This window comes from Lithobates pipiens, unplaced genomic scaffold (genome assembly GCF_037356315.1).
Source record: "Lithobates pipiens isolate NorthernLeopardFrog02 unplaced genomic scaffold, aLitPip1_a1.2 Scaffold_10, whole genome shotgun sequence".
Taxonomy (NCBI): Eukaryota; Metazoa; Chordata; class Amphibia; order Anura; family Ranidae; genus Lithobates; species Lithobates pipiens.
In genome coordinates this window covers 66,728,007-66,755,946 of record NW_027507686.1, presented here as the reverse complement: position 1 = coordinate 66,755,946, position 27,940 = coordinate 66,728,007, and the positions used below count along the sequence as shown (strand labels likewise).

The window sequence follows — 27,940 nt, the reverse complement described above, 5'->3', positions numbered from 1 at the left end:
GGGCGGAGACAGACGGATAGAAACAAAGGAGAAGAGAGGAGAGGAGAAGATCTGGGATAGCCCACGTGGGGGGAATCGAGGAGTCGGTGGCGGAGAGGGATGGAAGGGACGATCGTCTGACTGTCGGACAGAGTACGGCTCCCAGCGGGGAGATCGCACATCGGTATGAAATGATCGGAGAAGTCCCACAACTCCACCACACACGTGTCCGCCTCTGCTGATCTCCGCCGATCCTTCGCTGACACTTCCCTCCGCCATTGTCCGCCCAGCTGTCACTTCACTCCCCGGAGATCGGCGATCACCGGAGCCATGGCCGCCCTCAGCAGCCCCGGATCCAGCCCCCACCCCACCTCCCCCCGGGTCTACTTCCAGTCCTCCCCCAGCGACACCGCCGAGCAGCCGCCGGAGAGGAGACATCCGGGGAAAGTCACCGTCAAGTATGACCGAAAGGAGCTGAGGAAGAGGCTGCGGCTGGAGGAGTGGATCCTGGACCAGCTGGTCCTTCTCTATGACTGCCAGGTGAGGGCGACACTCACACACCCCGGGGGGGCATACATGGGGGAGATTATATCCCTATCCTGTGCCAGGAGGTAGGGGGGCAGTGCCCATCCCTAGGGGGGGGGGGGGATCAGTCACTTTCCTCTGGGACTGCCAGGAATGATGGGGGGGGGGGGGGGGACACCCTGAGCTCCGGGGACAGCTGGTGACACCTGTCATCTCCATGTCACCGGGGATCTCATCTCACTGCTCCATAAACTTTGTGCCTGGGTGTCTAACCATGAGGTCACCTTTATCATTTATTCATGGATGACCTCATTAAAATCTATCATTTAATAAAAATTCTCTAACCACACACGTTCTACAATGTGTCCACAGTTCTCCCTCCAGTCACTGAACTTCTCCAGTGTTGGTGATTGGATGGGAACACGTGCGACTCAGCAGTTTCTACGCTTTGTTAAAAATGCATTTATATGTGCGGATCAGAACACGGCTTCATGGTTTTCAGTGAAGACGTTCATACAAGTCTGTACACATACACTGCGTTCTGATCCCTGACACACAACCTGAAGATGCGTGGTCAAGTGTGTATGTATGGTGGATGTACAATCAGATTGTAGGGTGTATGTATGGTGGATGTACAATCAGATTGTAGGGTGTATGTATGGTGGATGTACAATCAGATTTTTACTTTTTGAATGCTTCATGCACTCTAGGTGGGTTTTGTTGGGGGATTTTAATATTTTTATTTTATTTTTTTCCAAAAAAATAAATGCTGGTAATGGGTTTTTGTAAGCACATTTAACGTTTAGGAGCATTAGAACTTCTTTTTTTTTTTTTTTTTTTTTTTTTTTTTTGCAAAAAAAAAAAAAATGTAGGGTCATTTCTGCAGGGAAAGCACTACAAGAAAATCTCCAAATCTATTTTTTTTCTTGATGCTGCTGATAACTTTTAGATGCTTAAAAACCCCGCTAGTGTGCATGGAGCCTTACTCATCATTTCACAGGAAGTTTTGTGCTAGAAATGACATGTAATGAGATCAGGAAAACTTTCCCAGCCATACTTCCTACATGGAGTAGAGGGTACAATGACTGGTTGTGTCAGACATGTGCAGACCACCGTTCCTGTTCTCAGAGGAGAACATCAGGAAGGATGGAGGATGTGACGTCTCGGGCTGGATGTTGTGTACATGTGTCTGGGATGTTCCCCATTATCCAAGTCATGGGATAGATGGATGAAGACACACACTACACGCTAATTTTGTTGTGGACGGGATGAACAATGGAGAACGGATCAAAGCTCCATTCACACTTGTGTGACTTGTCATGTGACTTTGGAAGTCAAAAGGTAGCATGAAAGGTCATCTAAATGACACCTGTTCTGATTGGTGCGACTCAAAGTCGCAGCAACTTTGAGAAGGTTTCTGCGCTACTTTAATGCAACTTTTTAGGCAACTTTTATTCCAGAGAATGTAACGTCGCACTGGAAATCGGGTGACTTTGGAGTCACACTATTGTGAATGGAGCCTTAAGCATAGTACACCCCGGGCAAAAGTCAGGTGGCGTCAGCCTGTTCAGTAAAAAACCGTCCGACGTTCGGCCTATGTGTACCGCAGCCAGCCTGACCGAATCTGCTTCTCTTGAAGGGTCATGACTGACAAAGGTCTGCCTACTGGTGCCTGATTGGCGCTCTCAGCCAACTGATAGTGCTGTCCAGAGTGTTGGGGGGGCACCCATTCTATCAGAACACAATAGTACAGCAGGGGAGATTGCTGTACTAACATCACATTGTTAGTACACCAGCTCTGACAGTTTGGAGAGAGACTATTACTATTTTTTTTTTTTTTTTTTTTTTTTTTTTAAGATGGATTAGTCTTAGAATGTGGCTGCCAGTAGATTTAGAGTTAAGTTTTTGGCTGGACTTCTGCTTTAATGTTTTGTAATCTTCCATGGGCTCCTTTTATTGTATTTGTTAGTCATTACATTGTCATACTTTACAGTCAACATTCGCGTCCTTAAACATTCTCCTGCTGTGTACATTGTAAATAGTTGTATTTGGGAATTCCCTGCTTTTGAATTGTCTCAAACAAATATTCTGTTTTTAGGGCTATTGAGGTTAACGTGGTCATGACTTCTTCTCACACTTTTTTTTTAATTGTATAGCAGATGCAATAAGCACCTCTGTGACCAACTCTGTAGTTTTGGGTATCGGGGAACACGTGACACTCCTCTGGCCAATCACCAGGCCTGAAGTCCTGTCACATAAAATTGGGGCGGAAGATGCGAGCCTTGTGTGAGTTGGTGAGATCTGCTAAGTCCAGGATAGGAATTCTACTGTTGGTAGAGCAGGCCGTCTACTTTTCCTGCTGTATACAGGTTAACTTTGGAAAACTAGCAAACTAGCTTCACATCCACACTATGCAAGGCCATATATATTGTGTGTGTGTGTGTGTGTGTGTGTGTGTGTGTGTGTGTTTTTTACACACAGTATCTCCCAAAAGTAAGTACACTCCTCACATTTTTTGTAAATATTTTATTATATCTTTTCATGTGACAACACTGAAGAAATGACATTTTGCTACAATGTAAAGTAGTGAGTGTACAGCTTGTATAACAGTGTACATTTGCTGTGCCCTCAAAACAACTCAACACACAGCCTTTAATGTCTACACCACTGACAACAAAAGTGAGTACACCCCTAAGTGAAAATGTCCAAATTGGGCCTAAAGTGTTAATATTGTGTGTGGCCACCAATATTTTACAGCACTGCCTTAACACTCTTGGGCATGGAGTTCACCAGAGCTTCACAGGTTGCCACTGGAGTCTTCTTCCACTCCTCCATGACATCACGGAGCTGGTGGATGTTGGAGACCTTGCGCTCCTCCACCTTCCATTTGAGGATGCCCCACAGATGCCCAATAGGATTTGGGTCTGGAGACATGCTTGGCCAGTCAATCACCTTTACCCTCAGCTTCTTTAGCAAGGCAGTGGTCATGGAGGTGTGTTTGGGGTCATTATCATGTTGGAATGTTGCCCTGTGGCCCAGTCTCGAAAGGAGGTGATCATGTACTGTGGCATACTGAAGCAGAGCATGAACTGTAGCTCCCCAGTGCTGGCAGCACTCATGCAGCCCCAGACCATGACACTCCCACCACCATGCTTAACTGTAGGCAAGACACACTTGTCTTTGTACTCCTCACCTGGTTACCGCGACACACGTTTGACACCATCTGGTCTCATCAGACCACAGGACATGGTCCCGGTAATCCATGTCCTTAGCCCACGTACACACGGTCCGAGATTTTGCCAACCAAATCCGTCGGATTTAGTCCGACGGATTGTGTCCGAAACTGTTGCATACACACGGCCGGGCCAAGTTGGCGAAAAATCCGATCTTTCAAAACGCGATGACATAATTTCGTTACGATGGGACTACATTCAGGCTAGTAGCCAATAGCTTTGATGTAGGAATTTGATCTGAGCATGCGTGGCACTTGGTCCGATGAAAATGCTCTACACATGATCGGATTGGGCCCGTCCGGCCCAGTTGGTCGGGAAATATTTCCAACATGTTGGAAAATTGGGTCGGACGGAGATTCGGACAGAATCAGTCCGATGCATACCACACACAGTCGGATTATCTGACGACACGGTCCGATAAGACTCATTCTGACAGATTCTCCGACCGTGTACAAGGGCTTAGTCTGTTTGTCTTCAGCAAACTGTTTGGGGGCTTTCTTGTGCATCATCTTTAGAAGAGGCTTCCTTCTGTGATGACAGCCATGCAGATCAATCTGATGCAGGGCCTTTGCAATCCTCTTATAGCCTAGGCCATCTTTATATAGAGCAACAATTCTTTTCCTCAGACTTCTTTGCCATGAGGTGCCATGGTGAACATCCAGTGACCAGTAAGCGAGAGAGAGAGCAATAAAGCCAAATTTAACACACCTGCTCCCCATTCACACCCGAGACCTTGTAACGCGAACTAGTCACATGACATTGGGGAGGGAAAATGGCTAATTGGGCCCAATTTGGACACTTTCACTTAGGGGTGTACTCGCATTTGTTGCCAGCAGTTTAGACATTAATGGCTGTGTTGTTTTGAGGGGACATCAAATTTACACTGTTATACGAGCTGTACACTCACTACTTTACACTGTGCCAAAGTGTAATTTCTTCAATATTGTCACATGAAAAATGTGAGGGGGTGTACTCTTGTGAGATACTATGTGTGTGTCTATTTTGTGTGTCTCTATTGTGTGTGTTTTAATGCTGCTTGGCACTACTTGATGACCCGGTGCTGTTCCTGCAGCAATAACCTGAACCTGGGGGTGGGTCCTTGACACCGTGGAATCAATGACGCTGGGTGTCATTCATTCTGGAAAAGGACAACTGTAGTGGAGAGTCTGGCCACTATTTTTATTCATTTATTTTTAATATAAAGTGTCACTAAACCCACATCCTATAAAAAAAAAATCAATAAGTGCCATATAACACGCTACTGTATTCTGCAAAAAAACTGGTTGATCCTGCTGTTTGCTATCTTCCCCTTCTGTCCATGCCTCCAATTTAACTGGGGATTTTGCAACTGTAGTGGCAGCTCTGCACATGCTCAGTTTTCAGTGAGTTTCTATGCTGCGCATTTCTATAGTCACGCATGTGGGCATATACACAGTGGTAAATGACAGCTCCATGCCCACTTACCAGCTAAACACAATGGTGGGATATTAAATGTAGATCAATGGATGCTTCACACTGGATGTTAAAATCACATTCTAAAAAACGGCAGTAGCTTTGCCGTGAGCGTTTTTAGTGTGGTGGGTTTTTTTTTCTCCCATTGGCAACCGTTAAACACTGGTGCGCCACGTTTCTGCGTGTTTATTGACATTTATGAGTGTTTGCGTGTTTTGTGGTCAGAAAAAACTACTCCTGAATGCGGTTTTATGGTGAAAACCAGCCCATAGACTCCACTGCTGATGAACATCCAAAAATGTCCATGTGTGCACCTAGGATAACATGAGAGGCGTTTATGGGCTGTGCCACCCATATATAGAAATGGAAGGGACAATGTGAATTAAGCAGTGTGTTTTTAGTATCACTTTAATATGAATGTAAACTAGTACAGAATACCATGTCTATTATGTAGAAGTGGAATTGTACATGACACGTGGTCTGTATACTCCAGACTGACATTGGAAGAATATTAAGGTGACAAATGTTCGTGGTTGGTATGTCTGTATGATTTGAGGGTGTCTGGAGGAGAAATGGATCACTATTCTGTTCTGAGACAGGCTGGCAACCCCTCTCCATAGACAGACCTACAACTTCTGCCAATCTGTGTGTCTGTAGAATGATCTTTGTGAGAACAATGGGATGGCAGCCAGATCCGGCATGCCTGGCCGGCCTCCATTTATTCCCCGTAGGTACCGTTTATCCTTGATTGGTTTGCAGCAGTGTACCTACAGGACACATTGCCATGTAACTTCACAGCCATTTGTCACAGATTTTACAGGGAGCCGTTAAATGTGACACTGGCTCCAGCAACTGTTGTGTCTTCTACTCAGTAATTTCATTCTGTCTCCAGAGTGTTGAATTCTTGCTAACGCCTGTGTAATGACCGCTTTCTTTGTTTAGATGTACATGGTTACATTTCCTCCTGTGGGGACATACAGTTTACTCCAGCGGGCACACTCACAGCTCTGTTCAATTGATTCAGTCTCCCTATTTGCATTGGTTTGTATACAGTTTGTCCTGCTGACTGTCTGAATGCAACCCCCCCCCCCAGATCCGGTAGGACTAGTTGGGGAGTGTTGTGTGACGTAGAGAGGGGGGGGGGGGGGGGTGAATGCTGGCTGGCATTATGTGAATGTCAGAATATTAAAGGACATTCATACTTCTGCATTGGTTGTAGTAGTATTTAGTGACTAAATCCCACTTTGTCCTAATTGACCTTGCCATTGTCTAGTTTGGTGGTGGGCAACTTATTTTAATGGAGGGGTGTGAGTGTGGAGTCTGTGGACCCTGAAGTCACCAAAGGGACTAAAATGCATAATAGTGGTGGGGTGTTTTTTGTTTAAAAAAAATAAAATAAAAGTGCTGCAAGCAGGATTTTATTCACAGCAACAGAAGCGCACCGCCCCAGTGTGAACACAATGATTTAAAAGGAAAGCATCTTTGCATTGAAAGTTATGAAAAACGCACTGTGTGTGTTTGTTGTTTGAGTCATAGGCCTGCATTGTACATGGTGCCTGCAAGGGACAACCGACAGCCTGAAGTGTTGCTAAAAAGAGAAGAGTGCTGGAGTAATACAACCTTCTCTGCTCTGTCCCCAGCTGCCTTTTCACAGGATTTGATTGACAGCAGCAGGAGCCATTGTATTCCTCTGCTGCCTTCAAGAGGAAGAAAACTGATGCGTTTTACTTCCTCTTTGATTCCCTGCAAAGGTAAAGCATAATGGACTACTATACATCGCAATCGCATAGTAGTCCATTATCTATGTGTCACTTATGCTGCGTACACACAATCAAATTGTCCGGCGTACTTAGTCCTGCCGGACCGCATTTCATCGGACAATCTGATCGTGTGTGGGCTTCAGCAGACTTTTTCAGCGTAAAGTCCAGCGGACTTGGAAGGTAGTTTTGCAGCCCAATCTTTCCGCCGTTTGTGAGTATGCTAGTCCGGCAGACTAAGAATGACGCATGCTCAGAAGCAAGTACGAAAAGGAAGCCATTTGCTTCTGAACTTCCTTTTTCTAGTCCCACCGTACGTGCTGTACGTCATCGCGCTAGCAATCGCCGGACTTTCTGTGTGTGGCCAAGTTCGTTCGGTAGAAAGTCCGCCGGATTGTTTGCCGGACAATTCGATCATGTGTACGCAGCATTACCTGACACAGGAGCCAGTGAAGTCACCGCTGTCCCCTGTAGTCTGGAGCATCCATCTTCTCGGTGGGTCTCGCTCATCCACAATCTGCCCAAATCCACACTTTGTGGCCCACCGGTACAAACTCCTCCAGCTAGTCCAGGTCTTCTAACAGACTGTACAGCTGCTGAGACCATGAGGGGCACCCACCATCCCTGCTGCATTTTTTTTTTTTTTTTTATTTTTTTTTTATTTACATTTCTTTTTGGAGACTGTAACTGGAGGAGAACTTCCTGATGGATATTAAATCCATTGACCGCATATCAACGTTATAACCATGACCATAGTATACAATTGGGGTAAACAACTGTCTGAGACCAGCTTTGTCAACTGGTGAGCAAATAATTTTCCACGCTTTCCTTACTCCCCAATTGAGGTGGCACATCTATCACACATTGGGGGTTATTTACGAAAGGCAAATCCACTTTGCACTGCAAGTGCACTTGGAAGTGCAGTCACTCTAAATCTGAGGGGGTAGATCTGAAATGAGGGGAAGCTCTGCTGATTTTAACATCCAATCATGTACAAGCTAAAATGCTGTTTTACTTTCCTTGCATGTCCTCCTCGGATCTACAGCGTCTTTACTTCGAAGTGCACTTTCAGTGCAAAGTGGCTTTTTCTTTAGTAAATAACCTGTGTGTGTGTGTGTGTGTGTGTGTGTGTGTGTGTTTTTGGTTTTTGTTTTTTCCCCAGATTTACCAAAACCATATGAGGTTAAACCTTAGGAGTTTCAATGTGTGTGCAGTCAGGCAGGCTCTTGTACTACATGGTTTTGGTAAATCTGAAGACAAAAAGCAGCAGAAAATCTGATAGTGTGTATGGGGCGTTAGCGCAGGCTACATAGACAGGTAGAGTCCACCCTCTGGTTTTCCGGAGGATCCAAAAGATCAGGTGAGTATAAACTGTGCTCACCCCTAGAAAAGATGAGCACTTGACCCATGAAGTGTGGGCATAGCCCTACTGCATGGGGGGGAGAATTTGCCTGGAGTTGGGCTTTTAACCACACCTCCAAAGCATTGAATGGAGAAATGCTAAAACATCTCAGGTTTTTATTGCTGTCTGTGTCCATGATGGGAAGATGGCACCTCAATTCCTGTCCCCCTGGCAAAAGGTCAAGAAGTTGAGTTGTTCAAGTGGCAATAAAAACTTTTTTTAGTTAACTGGAAAATGGTTCAAAGCATCAGACCTTCTTATTGCTGCTTCTATTCACACTTTGGGATATTTTCTGTTCTATTTTTGCCTCTATCTATCTACCTCCAGCTGTTGGGACAGAAAGTGAGGGGGAACCACCAGACCTGGGGAAAAAAAACTGAAAAAAAAAAAAAAACTTTCCAAAGAGTCAAATTTCATCCCAATCCAAAAGGGCAAAAAGAAAATACAAAAATGCATTGAGTAATGCTGGAATCCTTGGTAACAAAATCTTGGTTGAAGGAAAGGATCTGACTGATCCCAATTTGGAAACTTTTTTTTTTTTTTTTTTTTTTTTTTTTAAGGCTGGATTCACACCTATGCATTTTTTTTTCCATTTTGCAGATTTGCTCTACAGATCGTGTTCCATAGGAAACCATGTTAAATGGACTGCAGTGCAAATATGCAAAAAGCACAAAAAATGCATAGGCGTGAATCCAGCGTAACAGACTGCATGATGGGTCTTCAGACTTGTGGGGCCAACACTGAAGGGTCTCTATAACAATTCTGGTGTGTTTATTTACAATTGTAAATTTTTTTTTAAAGTTAACACTTACCTTTTGGGTAAAGTTTGACATTAAAGTAGGGAACTTACATTTTATGTGCGTGGTAAATAGTATTCATTAGTATTGACTTCCTTATTTGCATACCATGCACAGTTTTTGCAATGTCCCTTTTGGTGTCTTACTGGAAAGTCTTTTTTTTTTTTTTTTTCTTTTTTCTCTTGATGCCATGACCATCTACAGCGCTTTCTAAAATGTTTACATTTAGCAGCATAGAGAATGTGTAAAATACAAGGTGTACACGGGAAGGATGTGTATTTCTTCACACATTCATCCAACATTGGATGGAAAATCAATGACCTGTTTGACCTTGGGCATTTAAACCTGCTTAGTTGAAATGGAGTGAAAACTTTAAAGTGCCCAGATTATGGACATTATTAATTACATAATTGGCAAGCCATAAAGGCTTTAAAACAAGTCATCACTCGTCATTCCAGCTGCTTTAAATTGTTAAAGGGTAACTCCACTTTTGTGGGGGGGAGGCAAAAAATAACACAATCATATTCTAATTTTATTGGTTTTTTTTATCATTTCAATTTTTTTTGCAGTGCTGTCATTTTTCTAATAAAAGGCAATGCAATATGGCAACCTGGAGGCATTTCCCCCCCCCCCCCTCACAACAAAAGTGGAGTTGCACTTTAAGTTTAACCTTTTTAATAAAATGCAATGCAAGGGGCCCCTTGACTGCACATTGCATATATCTGCACCCCTTCTGGCTTCAAGACTACTAACGGGAGAGAATCTGTGATTTGGGACGCCTCATATGATGGGCATGCTCCTCACATCACTGGAGCAAACCCTCTCCCTCTCTGTGTCGCTACATTTTTATTTAAGAAATTATAGACCTATGTGAGTGCAAGCACAATTCCCGTCAGATGGTCTTGGGCTGAAGAAGATTCGGCTATAGTATGTTCAGTATCCTCCACTGGATAGTCTCGGCTGTGCTACGGTAACCAACTAAATGTGAAGAGCGAATGAGGGACACACTGGAGGGATCCAATGGGGGTGGATATGAATCACTCATTGACTGAGCAGGATGGCCGGGTAGGGTGGTTAGGTGGTCCATAGTGAGTGATCAAACTCCCTGGGTAAGTAATGTTTAATTCAAACCCATTGGAACTTGTGTAGTCTATTAAAAACATCAGACCTCCATGATATACAATGGGTTATTATAATTTTTTTTTTTTTTTTTTTTTTTTTTTTTTTTTTTTTTTTACACTTTACGTCTGTCGCCTGGGTTGTTTAGGACCACTCGGCATTTGGTAGGACTTATTTTACTGCTGTAAGGAGTGGCTGGGTGTATATACAGTGCCTGGGTTTCAATATTTTGTAGAGCTTCCTTATGCTCTCCATCTTTCAAGTCTTGTGCATGTTCTCTTCCTCCCCTGTTGCAGCACTGAACTCGGCCATGGCAGCGACTGGGGGGGGGGGCAGCACTGCACAGGTCTGGAATGAGGGAGCATGCCCAACATACAAGACACCCCACAGCCCCCTCTACCATTTAGTTTTTCAGCCAGGCTGTTGGTGAGCCTTGATACAGGTATGGCATTTTACTTAAAGGAGAAGTGTGGGATTGGAAAAAATAAGAATATGTGCTCCCCCTGGATGAGTCCTCTGCCAGCTCTAAGACTGAGAAGAACACAGTAGTGATTGCTCAGTTTTTGGTCTCGCTAAGCTGAGAGCGGTGACTGTCTATCACCGCTCTCTGCTCTGCCCCTCCAACGCTCGCAGCATCTAACTGTGGAGGGGGCAAAATCGGCTTTCTCAGGTTCAACACAGCACGCTGTACAGTATGGCCAACTTTAAAGCATTCCTTTTATTATATTGCAACATGGCAAAGTACAACTGTAAACTTTTTTTTATTTATTTTTATGTTTTTCCTCTAGCTACCTGGGTTTCTCTCTGAAATATTTCACTTGAAAGGGCCTAATCATAAAGCTGACATTTTAATCCACAAAATGTTCCTGAATCTGAGCTGACCCATGAGCAAGCTCATAGACATGACATGACTGTCACAGCAGCAGCTTGCAGCTAAAAGATGACAGTCTCCCTGGTAGCATTTGCCTGCTCATCCTCCACTCTCAGTTGAAATAAATTTGCTAGGTTGGCATGTCGTCATTTTCGGCATGCTCGGAAGGTTTGTTGCCTGAGAGCAGACTGATTGTGCCTTCATGGCTGACCGCCCTATAAATGCCGTGGGTACGGAGTAAACTGCAGCAAACACTATACGTGTTTGTATGGGGGGGGTTATATAGAACTTAGGCTTGCATAAGGCTAGTCATATATTTTTTTTTTTTTCCATTTGTCAGTAGATATATTTTTATATTCAGCTCTGTAGTTGGGCTGCATTATGTGGTATTTTAGGAGGCGGCTGCACGGCAGAGACACGAGTGCTGGAAGTGAGTCACTAGCCACAAGATCTGTATTTATTACCTCTTCCTGCCACGGCATAGACTGTATGACCCTCTACTATAAATCTCCTCCTGTAGACATACTTTCCTGTCATGTCACATTTCTCCATGCTGGGCATGATGTCATTTTTTCAGTAACAATGAAGGCTTCATTGTAGCTTGCAGAATTTTTTTTCTGTTCTCAAATCAGAAGTGTGCTTTTTATCCCCATGTTCCTGGTTTAGATTGTAGCAAAGAGTAAAAACCTAATTTACTCTGCTGCACTGAGGCTCATTCACAATAACTCTGTCCTGATCCCTCCAGCCCAAGCGTGCATCAGGGAGGACAAGGCCAGTTAGGACCTGGGCCATCGCTTTTATGAACGGCATGCCGCTTTTTCCTGTCTAGTGTATGTGAGGAGCAGGGCATGAGAATTCTAAAATTCAGGGAATACCAACTTGGAGAAGGAACGCTTTGGGCTGTCCTATTGCCTCACTAACGATTATTAAAGTGGTTAAAAGCTCCTCACTCTTTAATATCTCCAGTGATAAGGCGGCAGATTGCTGCCTGTGCAATTCCACTTATGGCCCTTACACACCATCTGAAAATCGGACAAAAAAAATGCCACTTACGACGATCGGAACATTGGCTCTCCAAAGCTCTGTACCAATCACGACAATTTTAAAAAAATAAATCAAATTATTCGATTGGACAAGCACGAAAATTTTCCTTGTAAGACTTTTGTTTTGTCGGTACAGTTGATCGAAAATACAGTGCGTTATAACCCATGACATCACTTCTGGATATAGAATTTTTTTTATTTTTTTAAATATATCGTACGAGAATTTTCATGCCTTTAGTAACCTATTCAATTCCTACTTGTGACTATTAAGCCAAAAGTCGTACGATATTTGGAGTGTGCGTGTGTGTGTGTGTGTGTGTGTGTGTGTGTGTGTGTGTGTGTGTACGGGCCATTACTTGGTTCCTTCAGAATTTGGCCTGTAATGTCACCGGGCCATGCACTGTCTGTAGCTGCTTTAATATCCTCAGCATGCCGGGTTATTTAGTTCCCCTGAGAACGGCACAGAAAAAGACTTGTGCTCTTACGAGCTGAGAAAGGGACGTTTTTTTTTTTTTTTTTTTTTTTTTTTTTTCTCCTTTCATGGTTAGTGTTTGGCTGAAGACCTTTATCAATTTAAATGTTTACTCTTTAAATTGTAATAACAGAAACTACCCAAATGACCCTGATCAAAAATTTACATACCCCAGTTCTTAATGGTGTGTATTGCCCCCTTTAACAATAATGACAGCTTGAAGTCCCTTTTTTTTTTTTTTTTTTTTTTTTTTTGTGTGGATGAGGCTTTATAGCTTCTCCAAAAGAAAAAAAAACCTGCCCATTCCTCTTGGCAAAAAGCCTCCAGTTCCTGTAAATTCTTGGGCTGTCTTGCATGAACTGCACGTTTTTGAGATCTCTCCAGAGTGGCTCAATGTTATTGTGGTCAGGAGACTGAGATGGCCACTCCAGAACCTTCACTTTATTGTGCTGTAGCCAATGACAGGTCAACTTGGCCTTGTGTTTTGGATCATTGTCATGTTGGAATGTCCAAGTACGTCCCATGTGCAGCTTCCTGGCTGATGAATGCAAATGTTCCTCCAGTATTTTTTTGACAACCTACTGCATCATGCCTCCTGCAGCACTATTTTTGTTCTGTGGGGGGAGCAGAATTTCATGTAAAATATCTGGTTGTAGCCTAGTCGATCAGCGTGCCCATAGATGGATCGAATCTCCAATTTCAATCCGGGTATGGCTGGCTGTAGACCGGCCTCTGTCGGACAGACTGCTGTGCAGGCGTTTGCCAGTTCCTGCAGCCAATTCAGACTGTGTATCCAGCTTAACATTTAATGCTTTTGCCGTTGGATCTGTATCTTGATGTACATGAGTTCCCTTTTTGGTTCTGTTTCAGGGAGAGCGCAATTTTATTCAAGTAATGGAGTGTGCCTCCAGGCCTCTAGCAGACCTCCCACTTTAACATGCATAAGAATATGCGGTGCACTTTGTTCCCACTTGTGGCTTGCTTGGTAATGATTAGTTCTCCAAATATCTTTACCCTCAAGACCTCGTAATAGAGTAAACTGTACCAGTTGGGTGGGGGCACTGAACAGAGTGCACTTGCAAATTGTTAAAATAGTGTTACTTTAAAAAGGAATGTCGTCCCTCTTCCCCCCCCCCCCCCTTTTTTTTTTTATTTTTTTTTTTTTATTTTGTTATTCTGGAGTGATGGTTAATGGTTAAATATAATCACTTTCACAAACCTTAGCTGACTTAATGGTCATTTCCACCAAAACTTATATATATATATATATATATATATATATATATATATATATATATATATATATATATATATATATATACACGCTGGAAGGATTACGGTCTTCCCTTCCCACAAGACCTCCATGAAGAGGTCACTGGCCTGTAGCTTGATTTATAGTGCATAGAATCCATCATGAGAGGCTTACTTTATTATTATGATGGGGGGGTTCTTTTCTTTTCTAATGGTGAGTGCAGATGGTCAGAACTGAAGGTCCACTTTAACCTCCTCAGTGAGCGTTAATTCATTTCACTGGCTAGAACAAATTATTATTCTGGCCACTGAAATTAACACTCAAGCAATAAATGTGCCTGGTGTTAAGTGCCCTTTTTAGCAGTGGCACAGGTATACTGAAGACCTGCCAGGACCCAACACTGTAAAGGAGTGCAGCTGGTACTGAGTGGGACTGAAGTTCCGCTTTAAGAACGATGCAGTCTGGCTTCCATGGGAAGGGTCTCTGCATTTCTTCCTGTAGATTTAAAATTCTGCTTCACTACAACTTGCAGCTAACTTTAACTGACTCACTACCTAAGGTCCAAGAAACCCCAGTCTTGCTGTATTTGTATTGGTTGCATATGTGAAGCGGGACTGTAATCCAAAATTCAATTTCCAGCATTTGTTAGATGCCTGTGAAGGAGTTTTCTAGTGCTGAGTCACTTGATGTGCTGGTCAGGACCTTGTGAGAACTCCCACCCACACACAATACTGATGACCTCATCATGGCGGACTTAATTGAGGAAATGTGTGCATTCCCTACTATTACACATAGCACAAATGGGAGAGACAGCGCACAAATGCTTCACATTACTTAAATCTCATTTGGTGTCCAAACGTTGTTTTTTTAATAAATGGACATATGGGGGGTGTCTCATTTGTATCTAAGGCCTTGTGCATACACCCATGCAAAGGGATGTGTTTACCCACACAGGTGTTCTGTACATCCGCAGGCAGTCCCACCCATGTCCATTGGGATACAGTAACTGCACGAACACAGCTGCTCTCAATTTGTCTTGGGTACATGCACCCCCATCCACACAGATGCCAGACTGGGAGAAGCATCTGTGTCTGTGCAGGCCCTTTGTCTCACTTGACATGCATAAGACTGCCTGCACACAGTTATGCGATACACTTGTGCATCCCGCACAGGCAGACATGGCCCTTTGCAGCGCTTAAGGGTGCCCACATGAACAAGACCTTAAAGGGGAAGTAAACCTGGTGGGTTTTACTTCCCCTCTTTTTCCCTGCAAAGGTAAAGCATAATGGGCTACTATGCACAACATGGTAGCCCATTATGTGCCACTTACCTGTAAACAAAGCCCTGTGATGTCTCCACTAGCAGAGAGTGTCCATCTTCACTCCTCTTCCTTCTGGGGCCACGAATGCCAGCTCTGTGACTGGTTGGAGTCGCATGATGTCATGGCATGACCTCCTTTAGAAACGACACGATCTGTCCTTTCTAAAGTGTGTAAGCACCATAGACATCAGCACGTGGCTTTATTGTAAATCTCTCCTAAACTGTAGAGGTTTAGGAGATATTTCCAGGAACTACAGGTAAGCCTTAATATAGGCTTACTTGTAGGTAAAAGTGGTTGTACAGGGTGTACAAACACTTTAAGGCTGTGATTGCTGCTTTAGTAATGCTGGCCATAGATGGACAGATCTCTACTTCAGACTGATGGGCATGAAGAGAGCGCCCTAGCCTCATTCAGATTGTGGGAACCTGCTGAAAGCCTCCTGATCTGGTGGTTCTTTGACAACATGTACAATGATGGCCAGATGTGTCTATGGCCTGCCTCGCATTTTGTTTTTTGTTTTCTTGAAGTGTAACAAAAGGAAAAATTTTGTGGAGTGGAGGATTAGAACATTGGTATTGCTGTCTGTTTCCCCATTAGGGAGATTCGCCCACTCTATTTATCCAGTTTACCGCTATCATCAAAAGTGAACGTAAAGGGAGAATCGCAAGTTTTGGGTTTATATCAGAACACTAATGGAGGGGAAATCTGCTGAGGACACTAGTTTTGGCCACACACTGATCCCCTTATGCCGCATACTTAGTCCGTCATACTTTCCACTGAACGGACTTGACCACACACGGATACCCAAACAGTCTGACGAAAGCTTGCGCGATGACGTGTACGGCGGGACTAGAAATAGGAAGTCCAATACACAGCAAAGCACCCTTCCGCCGTGTAAATCCTTTCTGGGCATGCGCCATTCTTAGTCCGTCTAACTAGCCTACTGACGAGCGGATTGTCCGCTGAAACCAAAGTACGACGGACAGAATTTCGAAAAATCCGAAATGCTTAGTACGCCAGACTGCACGCTGAAAAAGTCAGCTGAAGCCCACACACGAGCGGACTGTCCGCTGAAATGTGTTTCGACGGACTAAGTACGCCATACAGTCCGCCCGTGTGTACGCGGCATTACTTTTTTAGGTATTTCCTCTCCTGTTTTGGCTATGGGACAGGAAGTGACTGAAAATCTCCCCAATAGGATGCAGATGGCAAAAAAATAAAAACCAGAGCTATAACCCTTCATCACGCTGTCCAAAATGGAGACGTTTTTAGCTTTACTTTAGACTGGTAGTAAAATGACAGATTCCAAAAACCGCTGACAGGCAGGGTTTTTATTCCAGAAGAGATCCTAGAGTTCTCTCCTATCATAAATGTGTGGCTCAGACCACATTTGTCTTTCTCTGTGCTTTTGTGCGGGAGTGACTTCACCTTGGACCTGTCATTCAAGCGGTCAAAGATACGAAACCCTTGGAAGGGCGACCAGGCAAAGATGAAAGCAATAAGGGACCAGGGAGAGCCATGACGGCACAGCACTGGAAAGGGCTCTATTTGTAGGCAAGTCTGTTTTAATGTACTATTATGCAATGCATACTAATACATTATTTTACTTTTAAAGACCTTGCCGCTTAATTTTTAGGGGTCGATTTAATAACTTTGCCTAAATGTTTCTTTTATCTTTTTCATTTCCTATGTTTTGGTGTAAGCTGGTTCCATAACTTGTGTCCCAGTGAAATGTTGGGCTTTGAATCTTCTTCTGGTATCTTTTCCATGCTGTCCACAATTTTCTTAATTTTATTGCCAACACCAAGTTTCAGAAACCTTGTCCAGCTTGACATCCATAGAGTGGGCTCTTTCACATGGGTGGTCTGCCCAGCATACTCTGCTTTGCTCAGTGGAAGACGGGTCCATCTCCTGTCCATCAGCCTGTCGGAGCCCCGCTCTCCTCTGAGGAAATCGCATGAAAACAGACCGCCTGTCTGTTTTTCATCCGATCTATCGGATGGTCAATAGGGTCTCCTGTCTGGATTTCACAGTTTGGATATCAGCGGACCTGTCACCACTGACATCCACTGCCCCATAGGAGTGAATGGAGTCATCGATCAGGTCCGCCTGAAAAAACTAGCAGGTGGACCTGAGAGCCCATGTGAAAGGGGCCAATGACAGAAAATACCATATCCTGGACAGTTCTGACCTTTGTACTTCTAGGCATAGCGGCGCTTTTCTAGGTCTTTCATGCTTGCCCTTCCAAGTGTCGGTCTGCATCAAATGTCTTGACTGCAGTATTCTTTTGTTAATTGATCCAAGGAGGACGAAGCTGTCTACCATTTCTGTGTTTTCACTGTCAACTCTGGTGCTATTTTTCCTGTTGTCATAACTTTAGTTTTCTTGATCTGTAAAAAAAATAAAATAATTTGGTGTGCTCACACTGTCTTACTATTGGACGTAAAGACAGCAATGAAACTCTGACAAGTGCTCTAATCCCTCTCTACTCAATCCAAAAATAAAAAATGTTAGTCTATAATTTAATAACCTGTGCACCTTCATCCAATAAAGAGGTGTGTGGGTTGGTTTTTTTTTTTTTTTTTTTTTTTTTTTTTTTTTTTTTTTTTGTTAAAGCATAAGTTCACCTTTTAGTAACATGTTGCAATGTGTGTATGTATTATACACGTTACTAATTGACCAGCCACGTCATTCGTTCAGAGTTCTAGGAATGGGAGCACTACAGCTACCATCAGCCATTGCGGCTGACAAAATGCACAGTTAAGAGTAGTGCTGGTCCGCACCATGATTTCCAAAGTACTCAATGTGATGTATAAAAATTTATATCTATATAATCTCTATCCAAACTCGGTGTGAAATATTAAACAAGGTACTAGTGCATCAATAAGTGCAAATCAAGCAATATAATGAACAATATATTAATAAATTATTAGCATAAGTCCTTAGAAAAATAATTAGAAAAGATTTCTTATTAAAAACTCACATGTAGTCTGCTTCAAAAAACAAGTCGCCAAGCGCTCCAACATTTGAAATCTTCACCGCTCTCAAATTGAGCTCTGCATAGAGAAAAGTTCCCAAGTGTTCCATCGACGTGTGACTCCTTCACCAATCACCAAATGGATATTTTGATCCAGTAATCAAGCCTGATCACCGGCTGAAATATTCACAGGTTCGTATGGGTTCTTCTCTGAGATCATAGCATGCAATGTGGGAAAATAAAAAGGAAGGAAGCAGGCTCCCATAGTATAAAACTGTATAAAAACCGTATTCCACTCACGTTTTGCAGAGTGCCTACCTGGCACTAGGGAAGGACATGCTCCGCTATTACTGGCTGTTCACCTCCCGGATGTGCTACGGGCCGCGAGTGTGAAACAGCCGTATGCGATATCATGCAGTGTCCCCTTGAATGAATGAAATATTTTGTATAACGCACAATGCAAACTGAATCGCCTCTAGGCCTTCCCCCTCCATATGTCAGTTTTGTCATGCAACATCTTCAAGGAGCAGCAGCAAGACGTTGCATGACTAAACGGACATAAGGCGGTTGTTCAGTCGGCAGCAGCTGTCCACCTGAGCACACATGTGGTATATTGCTGCTGACAGCCTTAGTTCTCGGTGAACAACCAGGGTGCTGATGAGCGTCCTTGGTAGTTCATTGATCCTTCCTGTCATATAGTAACTGCCTGCCCGTATGAGGTACGGACAGACGACTTACCCTGACAGTCTGCAAGAGCCGGACATTGCACCTGTGACCTGCTGATTGTGGGTCCTATGCTAACCTGCAAAAAGATGCATTTATTTAAAGGTGAACAACTTTTAACTGCTAACTGTTAAGTGCAGTGACCTAAAGCAACTAATTAGAATTTGCTCTGCTGAAGTCCGAACTCTTTATTGGATAAGGCCACAAGTGTCTTATCCTGTTTTTATCGGTTACTGCACATGGTCCTGATTTAAGGGAGAAGTATAGGCTGTATGTCTCCTATGGATCACAGGAGTGCAGTTTTGTTTTGTGCTCCTGTAACTTGTTTTCAGCCAACTTCAGACCCAGTCCAGACTCCAAAAAATTGTGCTCATATGGTCAGGATCTATCCAGATGCCTGTACCGGAAGCTGGCTTGGCCTCTTGGGGAAGATGCTAAGAGCCTAAGCCAGTTGCTCCCGTCCCCTCCACAGCCTGACACTCCAGTGAGTGCTGGAGGAGCAGAGTGTCTGTGAATGACAGTCGCCAGCTCTCTGCTCCCTGAAAATTGAGCAATTAGTGATGTTTGCACACTCAGCTCCCTCAGCCTTAGGCCGCGTACACACGAGAGGATTGTCCATCCAACTTAGTCCGCTGAAACGTGTTTCAGCGGAAATCCGCTCGTGTGTGGGCTTCAGCGGACTTTTTCAGCGGACAGTCTGACAGACTAAGTCTTTCGGAATTTCCGTAATGTCCGTCCAAACTTGGTTTCAGCGGACAATCCGCTCGTGAGTAGGCTAGTTGGACGGACTAAGTATGGCGCATGCTCAGAAAGGATTTACACGGCCGAAGGTTGCATTGCAGTGTATTGGACGTCGAATTTCTAGTCCCGTCGTACGTGCCGTACACGTCATCGCGCACGCTTTCAGCGGACTGTCTGTTCGTCGTGTGTGGTCAAGTCCGTTCATTCAAAAGTAGGACGGATTGTCTGACGAACTTAGTTGGCCAGACAATCCGCCCGTGTGTACGCGGCCTTAGAAGTGTCTGGGGACCGATGCTGCATCCATGTAGGTGAGGGTTTGTCTTTTTTTTTTTTTTTTTTTTTTTTTTTTAGGACAAAAAAAAAAAAAAACTTTAGAAAGTAACTAGCTTAAGATTCTACAAATGTGTATCTCAAGAATTATGAAAATGTGACACAGGAAGTCCAGTAAAGGATTTCAGGTAGCTCTTAAATGTCTGATTTGAACTCATTTTAAAACTAGTTTCTTTTAAACTCTGATTACACTTCCAATGTTAGTGCTCAACAACAGACTCGGTCTAAGATGGATGTTTTGTGCTGAGTAGCTAACAAACCCAGACACCCCTTAGAAGTGAAAACTGCTTTATTAAGCTAAATCCCACCTGAGAACAGTCAGTTGTCCCAAGTTGACATCTGTGCAGGTGAGTGGTGTCATGTGTGTACTCTGTGGGGTGGCTCACCTGCACAGCTGTCAGATTGAGATGAGCAGCTGTGCCCATGCAGCTGCTGCAACCCATTAGATATGAATAGGCTTCTTGCACTCAGCAACTGTTGATTCAAGCTGCATAAACACATGGCCTATTCACAGGCTATGGGGGTAACCCCACCCCCCGGTGAATGAGGCCTTATGCTGTTTAATACACGTTTATGGCAGGTAGCTTTGTTCATTGATGTGCACTTTTAATGCTCATCGGCATACTTTTTAGCATGTTCTTGCCGGGGGGATATAACCAGTTAGCAGGTCATATTGCATGCTGAATAAAAAAAAAAAAATTCAATTTACTTTACTGGATGAATTTTCTTAGCAATTTTGGTTTTTGTTTTAATACAGAAAATGCCTCATTTGGGGACTAGATGGTGCTAAGCATCATAGGAATTTTCCAGGTGAGGTTTAAGGGCCAGTTCACATGAGATGCAGTACCGTGCAGTTAGATTTTTATTTTCTTCTGCACCAATACAGTCAGTTCCGGTCAGTTTATGCACCAGAAACTGACTGCATGGTGTGAACTAGAGCCATTGGAATACATGGATAATACTGTGCATTCGTTTTTAAGGGCCAGTTCACACCAGATGCAGTTCCGTGCGCTTTTTTTTTTTTTTTTTTTTTTTTTTTTTTTTTTCTGCACTAAAAATGCATCCACAGTGTTTTCCATGTATTCCAATGGCTCTAGTTCACACCATGCAGTCAGTTTCCAGTTCAGGAACTGACTGTATTGGTGCAAAAAAAAGAACTGCATCTGGTGTGAACTGGCCCTTAAAGTGGAACTTTAGGGCATAAATAAAAATGGGCAAATAGGTAGGATTTTCAACGCAGAAGAGATATGCATTGGGATTGGGTTTTATCAAAACCGGAAAGTGCAAAATCCGGTGCAACTTCAGTTTAAGTTGACAAAAACAAAACTAAGTTGATTGGTTTCTATGAACAGCTGCACCAGATTTTGCACACTCCGGTTTTAGTAAATCTACTCCATAGTCTCTTCTGCATTATAATTGTCTGCCCCGGTACAGTGAGCTGCACACGCAAAGATTGCTTTAGAAATTTTGACGTTGCCGAAGCCAGCAAACTCCTGACTGACCTCACCCCTGGCCAGCGTTCGATGCCCAAGAGCTGGCTGCTAAAAGAGGTCAGTTGGGAGCTCCAGGACATTGCATCACTGTAGCCAAGGTGTGTGTGTGTGTGTATATAGTTCTGCTTTAATAAACTGGTTTTCACCCAGAAATGATGGGCATGCCATTTCTACACCCACCCTTCTATGGGGTGTCTGTTTTCTTGCATTTTTATTTATTTATTTATTTTTTCTCCATTTTGCTTTGGCTGTATGTATTGGTTTGTCATGCCCTACTCTGTTCTGTGTTTTTTGGTTTTTCTAGCATTGACTACTATTGGGTTACCATTGTGTAGTTTAGCAGCCATTGTGAAGGGATCCCTTATGCCCCGTACACACGACCAGACTTTTCAACATCAAAAGTCCGATGGAATGATTCCGGCAGACCATTCGATCGTGTGTGGGCTGCAGCGGACTTTTGATTTGCAAAAGTCTGACAGACTTTAGAAATGGAACATGTTTCAAATTTTTCCGACAGCACTCCGCCGGACCCAGTTCCTACTGAGAAATCCGCTCGTGTGTGTGCTAGTCCGACGGACAAAAACCGATGCGAGGGCAGCTATTGGCTACTGGCTATGAACTTCCTTATTCTAGTCCAGTCGTACGTCATCATGTTCAAATCCGTCGGACTTTGGTGTGATTGTGTGTGGCCAAGTCCGTCAGGACTGTCAGAACTCCGTCGAAAGTCTGTCGGACCTAAGTCCGGTCGTGTGTACGCGGCATTATACATACTACATGCTGTAATAATTTTTTTTTGTTTGAGGTTTTTACAAAAATGTTCCCTTAAATATAAATGTTTAGTGCTCACCTGTTTGTCACTGACTCAAGCATGCTGATCCCTTGATGCCAGCAGGAGCAGATCTTTGCACCTAAATTCCTAGTTATATTTTACTTGCAGTCATTGCAAAGGTGTCTTCGTTGAAAATGACTTGGCATTCTGGAGAGTAATGCCTCGTACAGTGTGTGTGGTGTGTGTTGTGTTTTTTTTTTTTATTTATTTTTTTTGGGGGGGGGGGGGGGTTGAAAGAAAAAAACTTGACGGCTCAGGTCTGAGCCACTGTACTAACATCTCGGTGTTAGCATAGCAATCTCCCCTGATATTCTATTGTGTTCTGACAAGAGGAAGGCCTGCCTGCCTGAACACTCCGGTCAGCTTTTTCGGTCATGACCCTTCAACAGAAATCAGCAGAGCAGTCGGCTTCTGTAGGACCGGCTGCCGCACACATGGGCTGAATCCTGGACAGTTTCCATTGAACTGGGCGATGCTTTCTGACATTCAGTCAGGTTGATATGGTTGCTACTCACTGATGGGGTTTTTAATAGGAGTCAACCCTCTTTGCTAATTGCCTGTATTTACAGATCGTTATTTTAGAGGTTTGACTGCAGAGACTCCTGTGAAAACTCACTGAGTGGATCACAGAGCTCCACCTCAGATCAGGCTTCTGCATCCATTCATCTCTCATCATCTTACACCTGGTAGGAGGGTTTTTCCAAGACCTATTTGGGTTTGTTTTGTACCCCAGGGCATCAGGAGAAAGGTAGCCATCACTGATTGATGGGGCAAAGCTTCACTCTCCTGCCGCTCCCCTTCGCTGCCGAACAGGGGAGCGTAGGCGGCAATGCGAGCGGCTGCCAATACAAATTGAGCTTGCCTGCCACGTGGCCCAGTACCAGCCCTCTGCACGGGGGTTGGGGACTCCGGCTTTAGTTCATATAGGGCAACAAATTGAGCATACTGATGCTCCCAGATGATTGTGCCTATTTTCAATGGCTGTAGTAGTATCCAGTCCAGTTTATATATGCTTTCCAGCAGATCTGTTCATTTCAGTTTAGAAGCTAGGGATTCCTCGGAAGGACAGGCACTAAATTTATGAAAGTAGGATGAAACTCTTTCCATTGACAGACAGGTTTGAGTCTGTGGGGTTGATTTACTAAAGACAATAAGGCTGCTTTGCAAGGGGAGTTGCGCCATACAAGGGGAAAAGCTCCAAAGCTGAAAGAGTTGAAGCTCTGCTTACTTCCATCACCCATGTGTAAGCAAAATTTATTTACCGTATTTTATTACCTTTCATGTTGTTGCGTATTTTCTGCCCAATTAAACTTCACCACATTCCCTAAGCTCTGGGGAAAATTCCCTTTTGCACGTGGACAGTCTATATGCCTTTAGCAAAATCACACCCGATGTGTCATTTCAGTACATTTTCCTAAATTGTCTGCTTTTCCTGAGTTTAGCCTTTGTCCGCAGGGTATAGCAGTGGATTTCATATTACAGACACATTTGGTGTTCAAACCGATTCGTATAACTGGATGCAAATCTTGGCTTGGCTGCATGAGGTTCCGTAATTGTGTTTTCCTGAAGAGAGAACCTATTACCGTAGGTGGGGTTGTTGATTGTGGCTGCAGCTATTACATATCCATTGTGTTTGTCTGCACAGGAAGAAGAAATCCCAGAACTGGAAATTGATGTGGATGAATTGTTAGACATGGAGACAGATGAGCAGAGAGGAGAGAGGGTGAAGGTGAGTGGAGGGCAGAGGAGAGGGCTGAGGGTAGGTGGAGTGATCTCCAGCTGACTGACACATTTTTTGTTTTTTCTTCTTTCAGGAACTTCTTAATGAGTGCTACAAACCAACAGAGGTGAGTGTTCGCCTTCTATGTAGTGTGTTCTCTCCCCCTAGCTGCATATTTGACAGCATGCTGGAAAGAGGAGTGCAAAAGTGTAACACTATAAACCCAAATGTAACGCTAATAATGTACTGTGTCCAATGTGATCACTGAGGGATCTATGAGCAGAATAAAATGGATATTGGTTCAGTATTTTTATTTTTATTTTTTTTTCCCTCCAGCCTGAGTGCCCATTCACACCAGAATCGTGGTGCGGGGAAACCTGCGTTCTGTTTGGTTTCTGCACCACATTCCAAACGCACTGGGTGTGATCTGCTGTGGGTGTCAATAGATTCCTAGCGACACCCCAAAAGTATTAAAAGTGTTGCATGCGTTGCTTTTTGATACAATTTCAACACATTCAAATGGGATGGAAATTGCATCGCACAAAAGACTGGCACATTCCTGTGTGATCCAGCACTGAAAACTGACCCATGTTAAGTCTCTAGGCAGGCTGATGTAAACAGAGGTATATCTGTTTAAAATCCCCCCCCCCCCCCCATTTTATTTTATTTTGCATCATGGGGGGGAGGGGGCAGAAAAGGACGCAAGCCTTTCTGTTTACCGCCACCTGTCCATAGACTCTCTCCTTCCATTCAGATCCCCCCATGGAAAGCTGATGGGAAGATCTGATTGGAACGTTTGTGTGAAAGCTCTAATGCTGAATACAGACTTATCTATACACACACTGCATCTGTGTACACTGATATTCAGAAGGCAAAGGATGTGTGTGGTTTGTTTTTGTTTTTTTTGTTTGTTTTTTTTTTTTTTAAATGGTAAAGGCTTATGAAAAATATTTCCGTTAGACGACCAAATAAGCCAAGATCATTATTAGCAGACACTAACACCAAAACTTACTGTAGTGCTTAAATAAAAATGTAATATTTGTACTTTTTTTTTTTTTTTTTTTTTTTTTTTTATTGTACCTTTTTGCAAAACTCTGAAAATCAAAGTTACACAACTGTAAATAAGCTGGAGGTTGGTTTTTCACCTATGGTATGCCCAGTCGCAGTGCTGCTTTGGTGTACGTTGTGATAAAACGATACAGGCATACATTGTTGTGCAGTATTACAATGCACATATATTTTGTATTTTAGGCCTCATTCAGAGGGCCATACAGCAACACAAAGGAGCGCATTTCGATGCCCATGAGTGAAAGGTGTTTGTGCCCCCTCAAAGCTACATGCATATAGGCATTTATGAGCAGGCCAGTCTGCATACAGCTGCCTGCATGAATCCATGACGGCTCACAAAAACTGTGACATTTTGCATGTAATCTCGCTGGGTGCAGGAGTCGCATTTCATTTATTTTAACAGCTCTCTGGGGGTGGGGCTATGGTAAAAGGGATCTAAACAGGCCTCTAATCTCTTTTGAGGCTGAAAAGGGGGTTGAGGACACAATCCCCCCCCCCCCCCCTAATCCCCTTCTCTGCACTGAATGAATAAATGAACAGGAGGCATGCTGTACAGAGATTTCCTGTTCATTCACAAAATGAAACCTAGTAAATGTTTACTATGCTTCAGTTATGAATAAACGCAGTGTGTGATCGGTACTGATCTTGTCAGCTGCTGATCACAGCTATTTTCTTGTTTATCAGAGTCGACTGAACAAATCTAACTGGGTCTATGTGACTATATGTAAGATGACTGTATTGTTTAGAAAGGCCCTCCTATCCTTTGGATTTGGGAACTAGTGTAGTAATGTTATAATCCCTTTTTTGTAATGTGTGTAGCCAGCTTAAGGTGGCTATTTGAATAGCTAAGGCACTACTGTAACCACAGAGCAGCCCTAGCTGGAGTTCACTGTTCTCTTGCATATGGTTGAAAGTGCATTGGAAACCTAGTAAATAATGATTAGGTTGTGATGGAGAATGGACCAAGGGAAATGCCACTAATAACTGTTCTTTATTCAACAGGCCTTTGTAACTGGGTTACTGGAGAAGATTCAGGGAATGCAGAAGCTAAGCACTCCACAGAAGAAGTGATTTGCTAGCAAGTTCAGAGATGAGGACAGCGCCTCCACTTCATTCTGGTAGCAGTGCAGAACTGCAAGCTGTCGGGGTCACAGGCTCCCCTCTGCACAGATGGATTGTGTGTGGCTGCTAGCAGCCCACTTGGGACATGTAATGCAGGGGAACCACTTTTTATATAATGTTTTTGTAGAAATCTTTTTTAATTAAATAAAAGTAAGTGTTATGAAATTCTGCGTAATCATATTACTCCCATTTCGTAAGTGTGTGTGTTGCATTTTCTCTGAGTTTCTGCAGTGTCTCATGGGGTCACTGCCTGGTGATGACACTCGGGAGATAAGACTGGGATTGTGAACTGTAAACAGGACAAGTTTAGACTATGACTCAAGCGGGTGCTTGGCAGCTGGTATTTCACTGAGACAATCATTTCGAACATATAAACCAGTGCCAAAAAAAACTTTTTTACTAGTTGTGTAGTAAGTGGCGCAGCATTAGAACATCTATTGGATTTTTTTTATTGTTTTCCTTTTTGTCCCAGAAACCCATGTTTCCCGTCCAGCCCCATATCCCCATCCCCTCCCCCTTCCTTTTTTTTTTTTTTTTTTTTCTCCTGCAGATAGATGAGTGGAAGTGCATGAAGAACAATTAAACGTGCACATTTTCACCCTTACCGACTATATTAGGAATGTAACATTTTCGGCTGGCATTGACTTCAAATTAGTTTAAAACCCAATATAGTTAATGGGAATTCCACTTTTATTAATATAGCATATAAAACTACAAGATGACACATTTTGTACTTTTTTTTATTGCTATTAAAAATACCTTTCCATTTCAATCTGAAGTCCTTGTCATTTTGTGAACTGTAATAAAATTCAATGCAATATGGCAGACTGGAGGTGTTCTGTGCACAAAATGACCTTGGAAGTGTCTTTCCCTAATTGTTTTATTGAAGTTGAATCGCAAAAATTCTGCTAGCATTTTTCTTTTTACTTCGATTGATTTGCTATTCTTTATAAAGTGAATTGTCACCACATCTACTAAGCTAAGGGAATATCGTATTGACCAGCCTATTTTCCTTCAGTCATCCAATGAGGTTGATGTACTAATTTTTTTTTTTTCTCAGACCTCTGCACAAAGATGCAAGTAAAACTTTAGGCATCCTCTGCAATAGAAATGTGGTGAGATGCTTGCTAAGGCATCATTTTAAAGGGATGCAGACACTGCAACTTTTCTCATCAGAACACTGAAAGTGCACCAAATGGTTATAATGAACCGAACCCTCCCATTCAGGAATCGCACATGCAAGAACTGCACATGGACTGTGGAGTTACTTTAAAAGAAAAAACCTCTCCTGTGATATTAAGAAATTGTACAGAGTTGTTGCCAGTCTCGGTCAAGCATGCTGCATTAACTTGTGTTACAGTGGACCTGCGCCTTTAATACAATTCTTCTATTTTGCTTTATTTTATTTTTTTTGTTTTTTACACAATTGCTGAAACTTGAACAAACAAAAATAAAAAAATTTAACTAAACCCACAAGCAAATTGTATATATTGCAGCTTAACAATTATTGGATGTGGTGGCTAAATTGGGGCATCTATGACTTGGCCTAGGTTTTTTTTTTTTTTTTTTTAAGCAGTTCCTGCAATAGAGTGTGGAAACACTTCTGGAATACTCGCATAGGTGGGGATGATGCTGCAGTTCTGCACCTGCACACTACTGGTCTAAAATCTACGGCGGTCTGCACATGCAGCTTTCTGCAAATCTGGAAAACCCA

General features: G+C 43.2%; 1 protein-coding gene across 1 annotated transcript; it reads left to right on the top strand.

The window, feature by feature from the left end:
• On the top strand, positions 1 to 26,391 carry PPP1R14B (protein phosphatase 1 regulatory inhibitor subunit 14B). The gene is made up of 4 exons (XM_077455791.1): positions 1 to 519; positions 23,962 to 24,045; positions 24,131 to 24,163; positions 26,107 to 26,391. Exons 1-4 carry the CDS (start codon positions 310 to 312, stop codon positions 26,173 to 26,175), a joined length of 396 nt encoding a protein of 131 aa, XP_077311917.1. The 5' UTR covers positions 1 to 309; the 3' UTR covers positions 26,176 to 26,391.
• Positions 26,392 to 27,940: the final 1,549 nt, after the last annotated feature.

What these genes read in the sequence shown, in the direction of transcription:
- PPP1R14B (XM_077455791.1), top strand. Translation starts at nt 310, where the DNA reads ATGGCCGCCCTCAGCAGCCCCGGATCCAGCCCCCACCCCACCTCCCCC. An exon ending in TCCTTCTCTATGACTGCCAG is followed by an intron (nt 520 to 23,961) that starts GTGAGGGCGACA and finishes TTGTCTGCACAG; the next exon opens with GAAGAAGAAATCCCAGAACT. An exon ending in AGAGAGGAGAGAGGGTGAAG is followed by an intron (nt 24,046 to 24,130) that starts GTGAGTGGAGGG and finishes TTCTTCTTTCAG; the next exon opens with GAACTTCTTAATGAGTGCTA.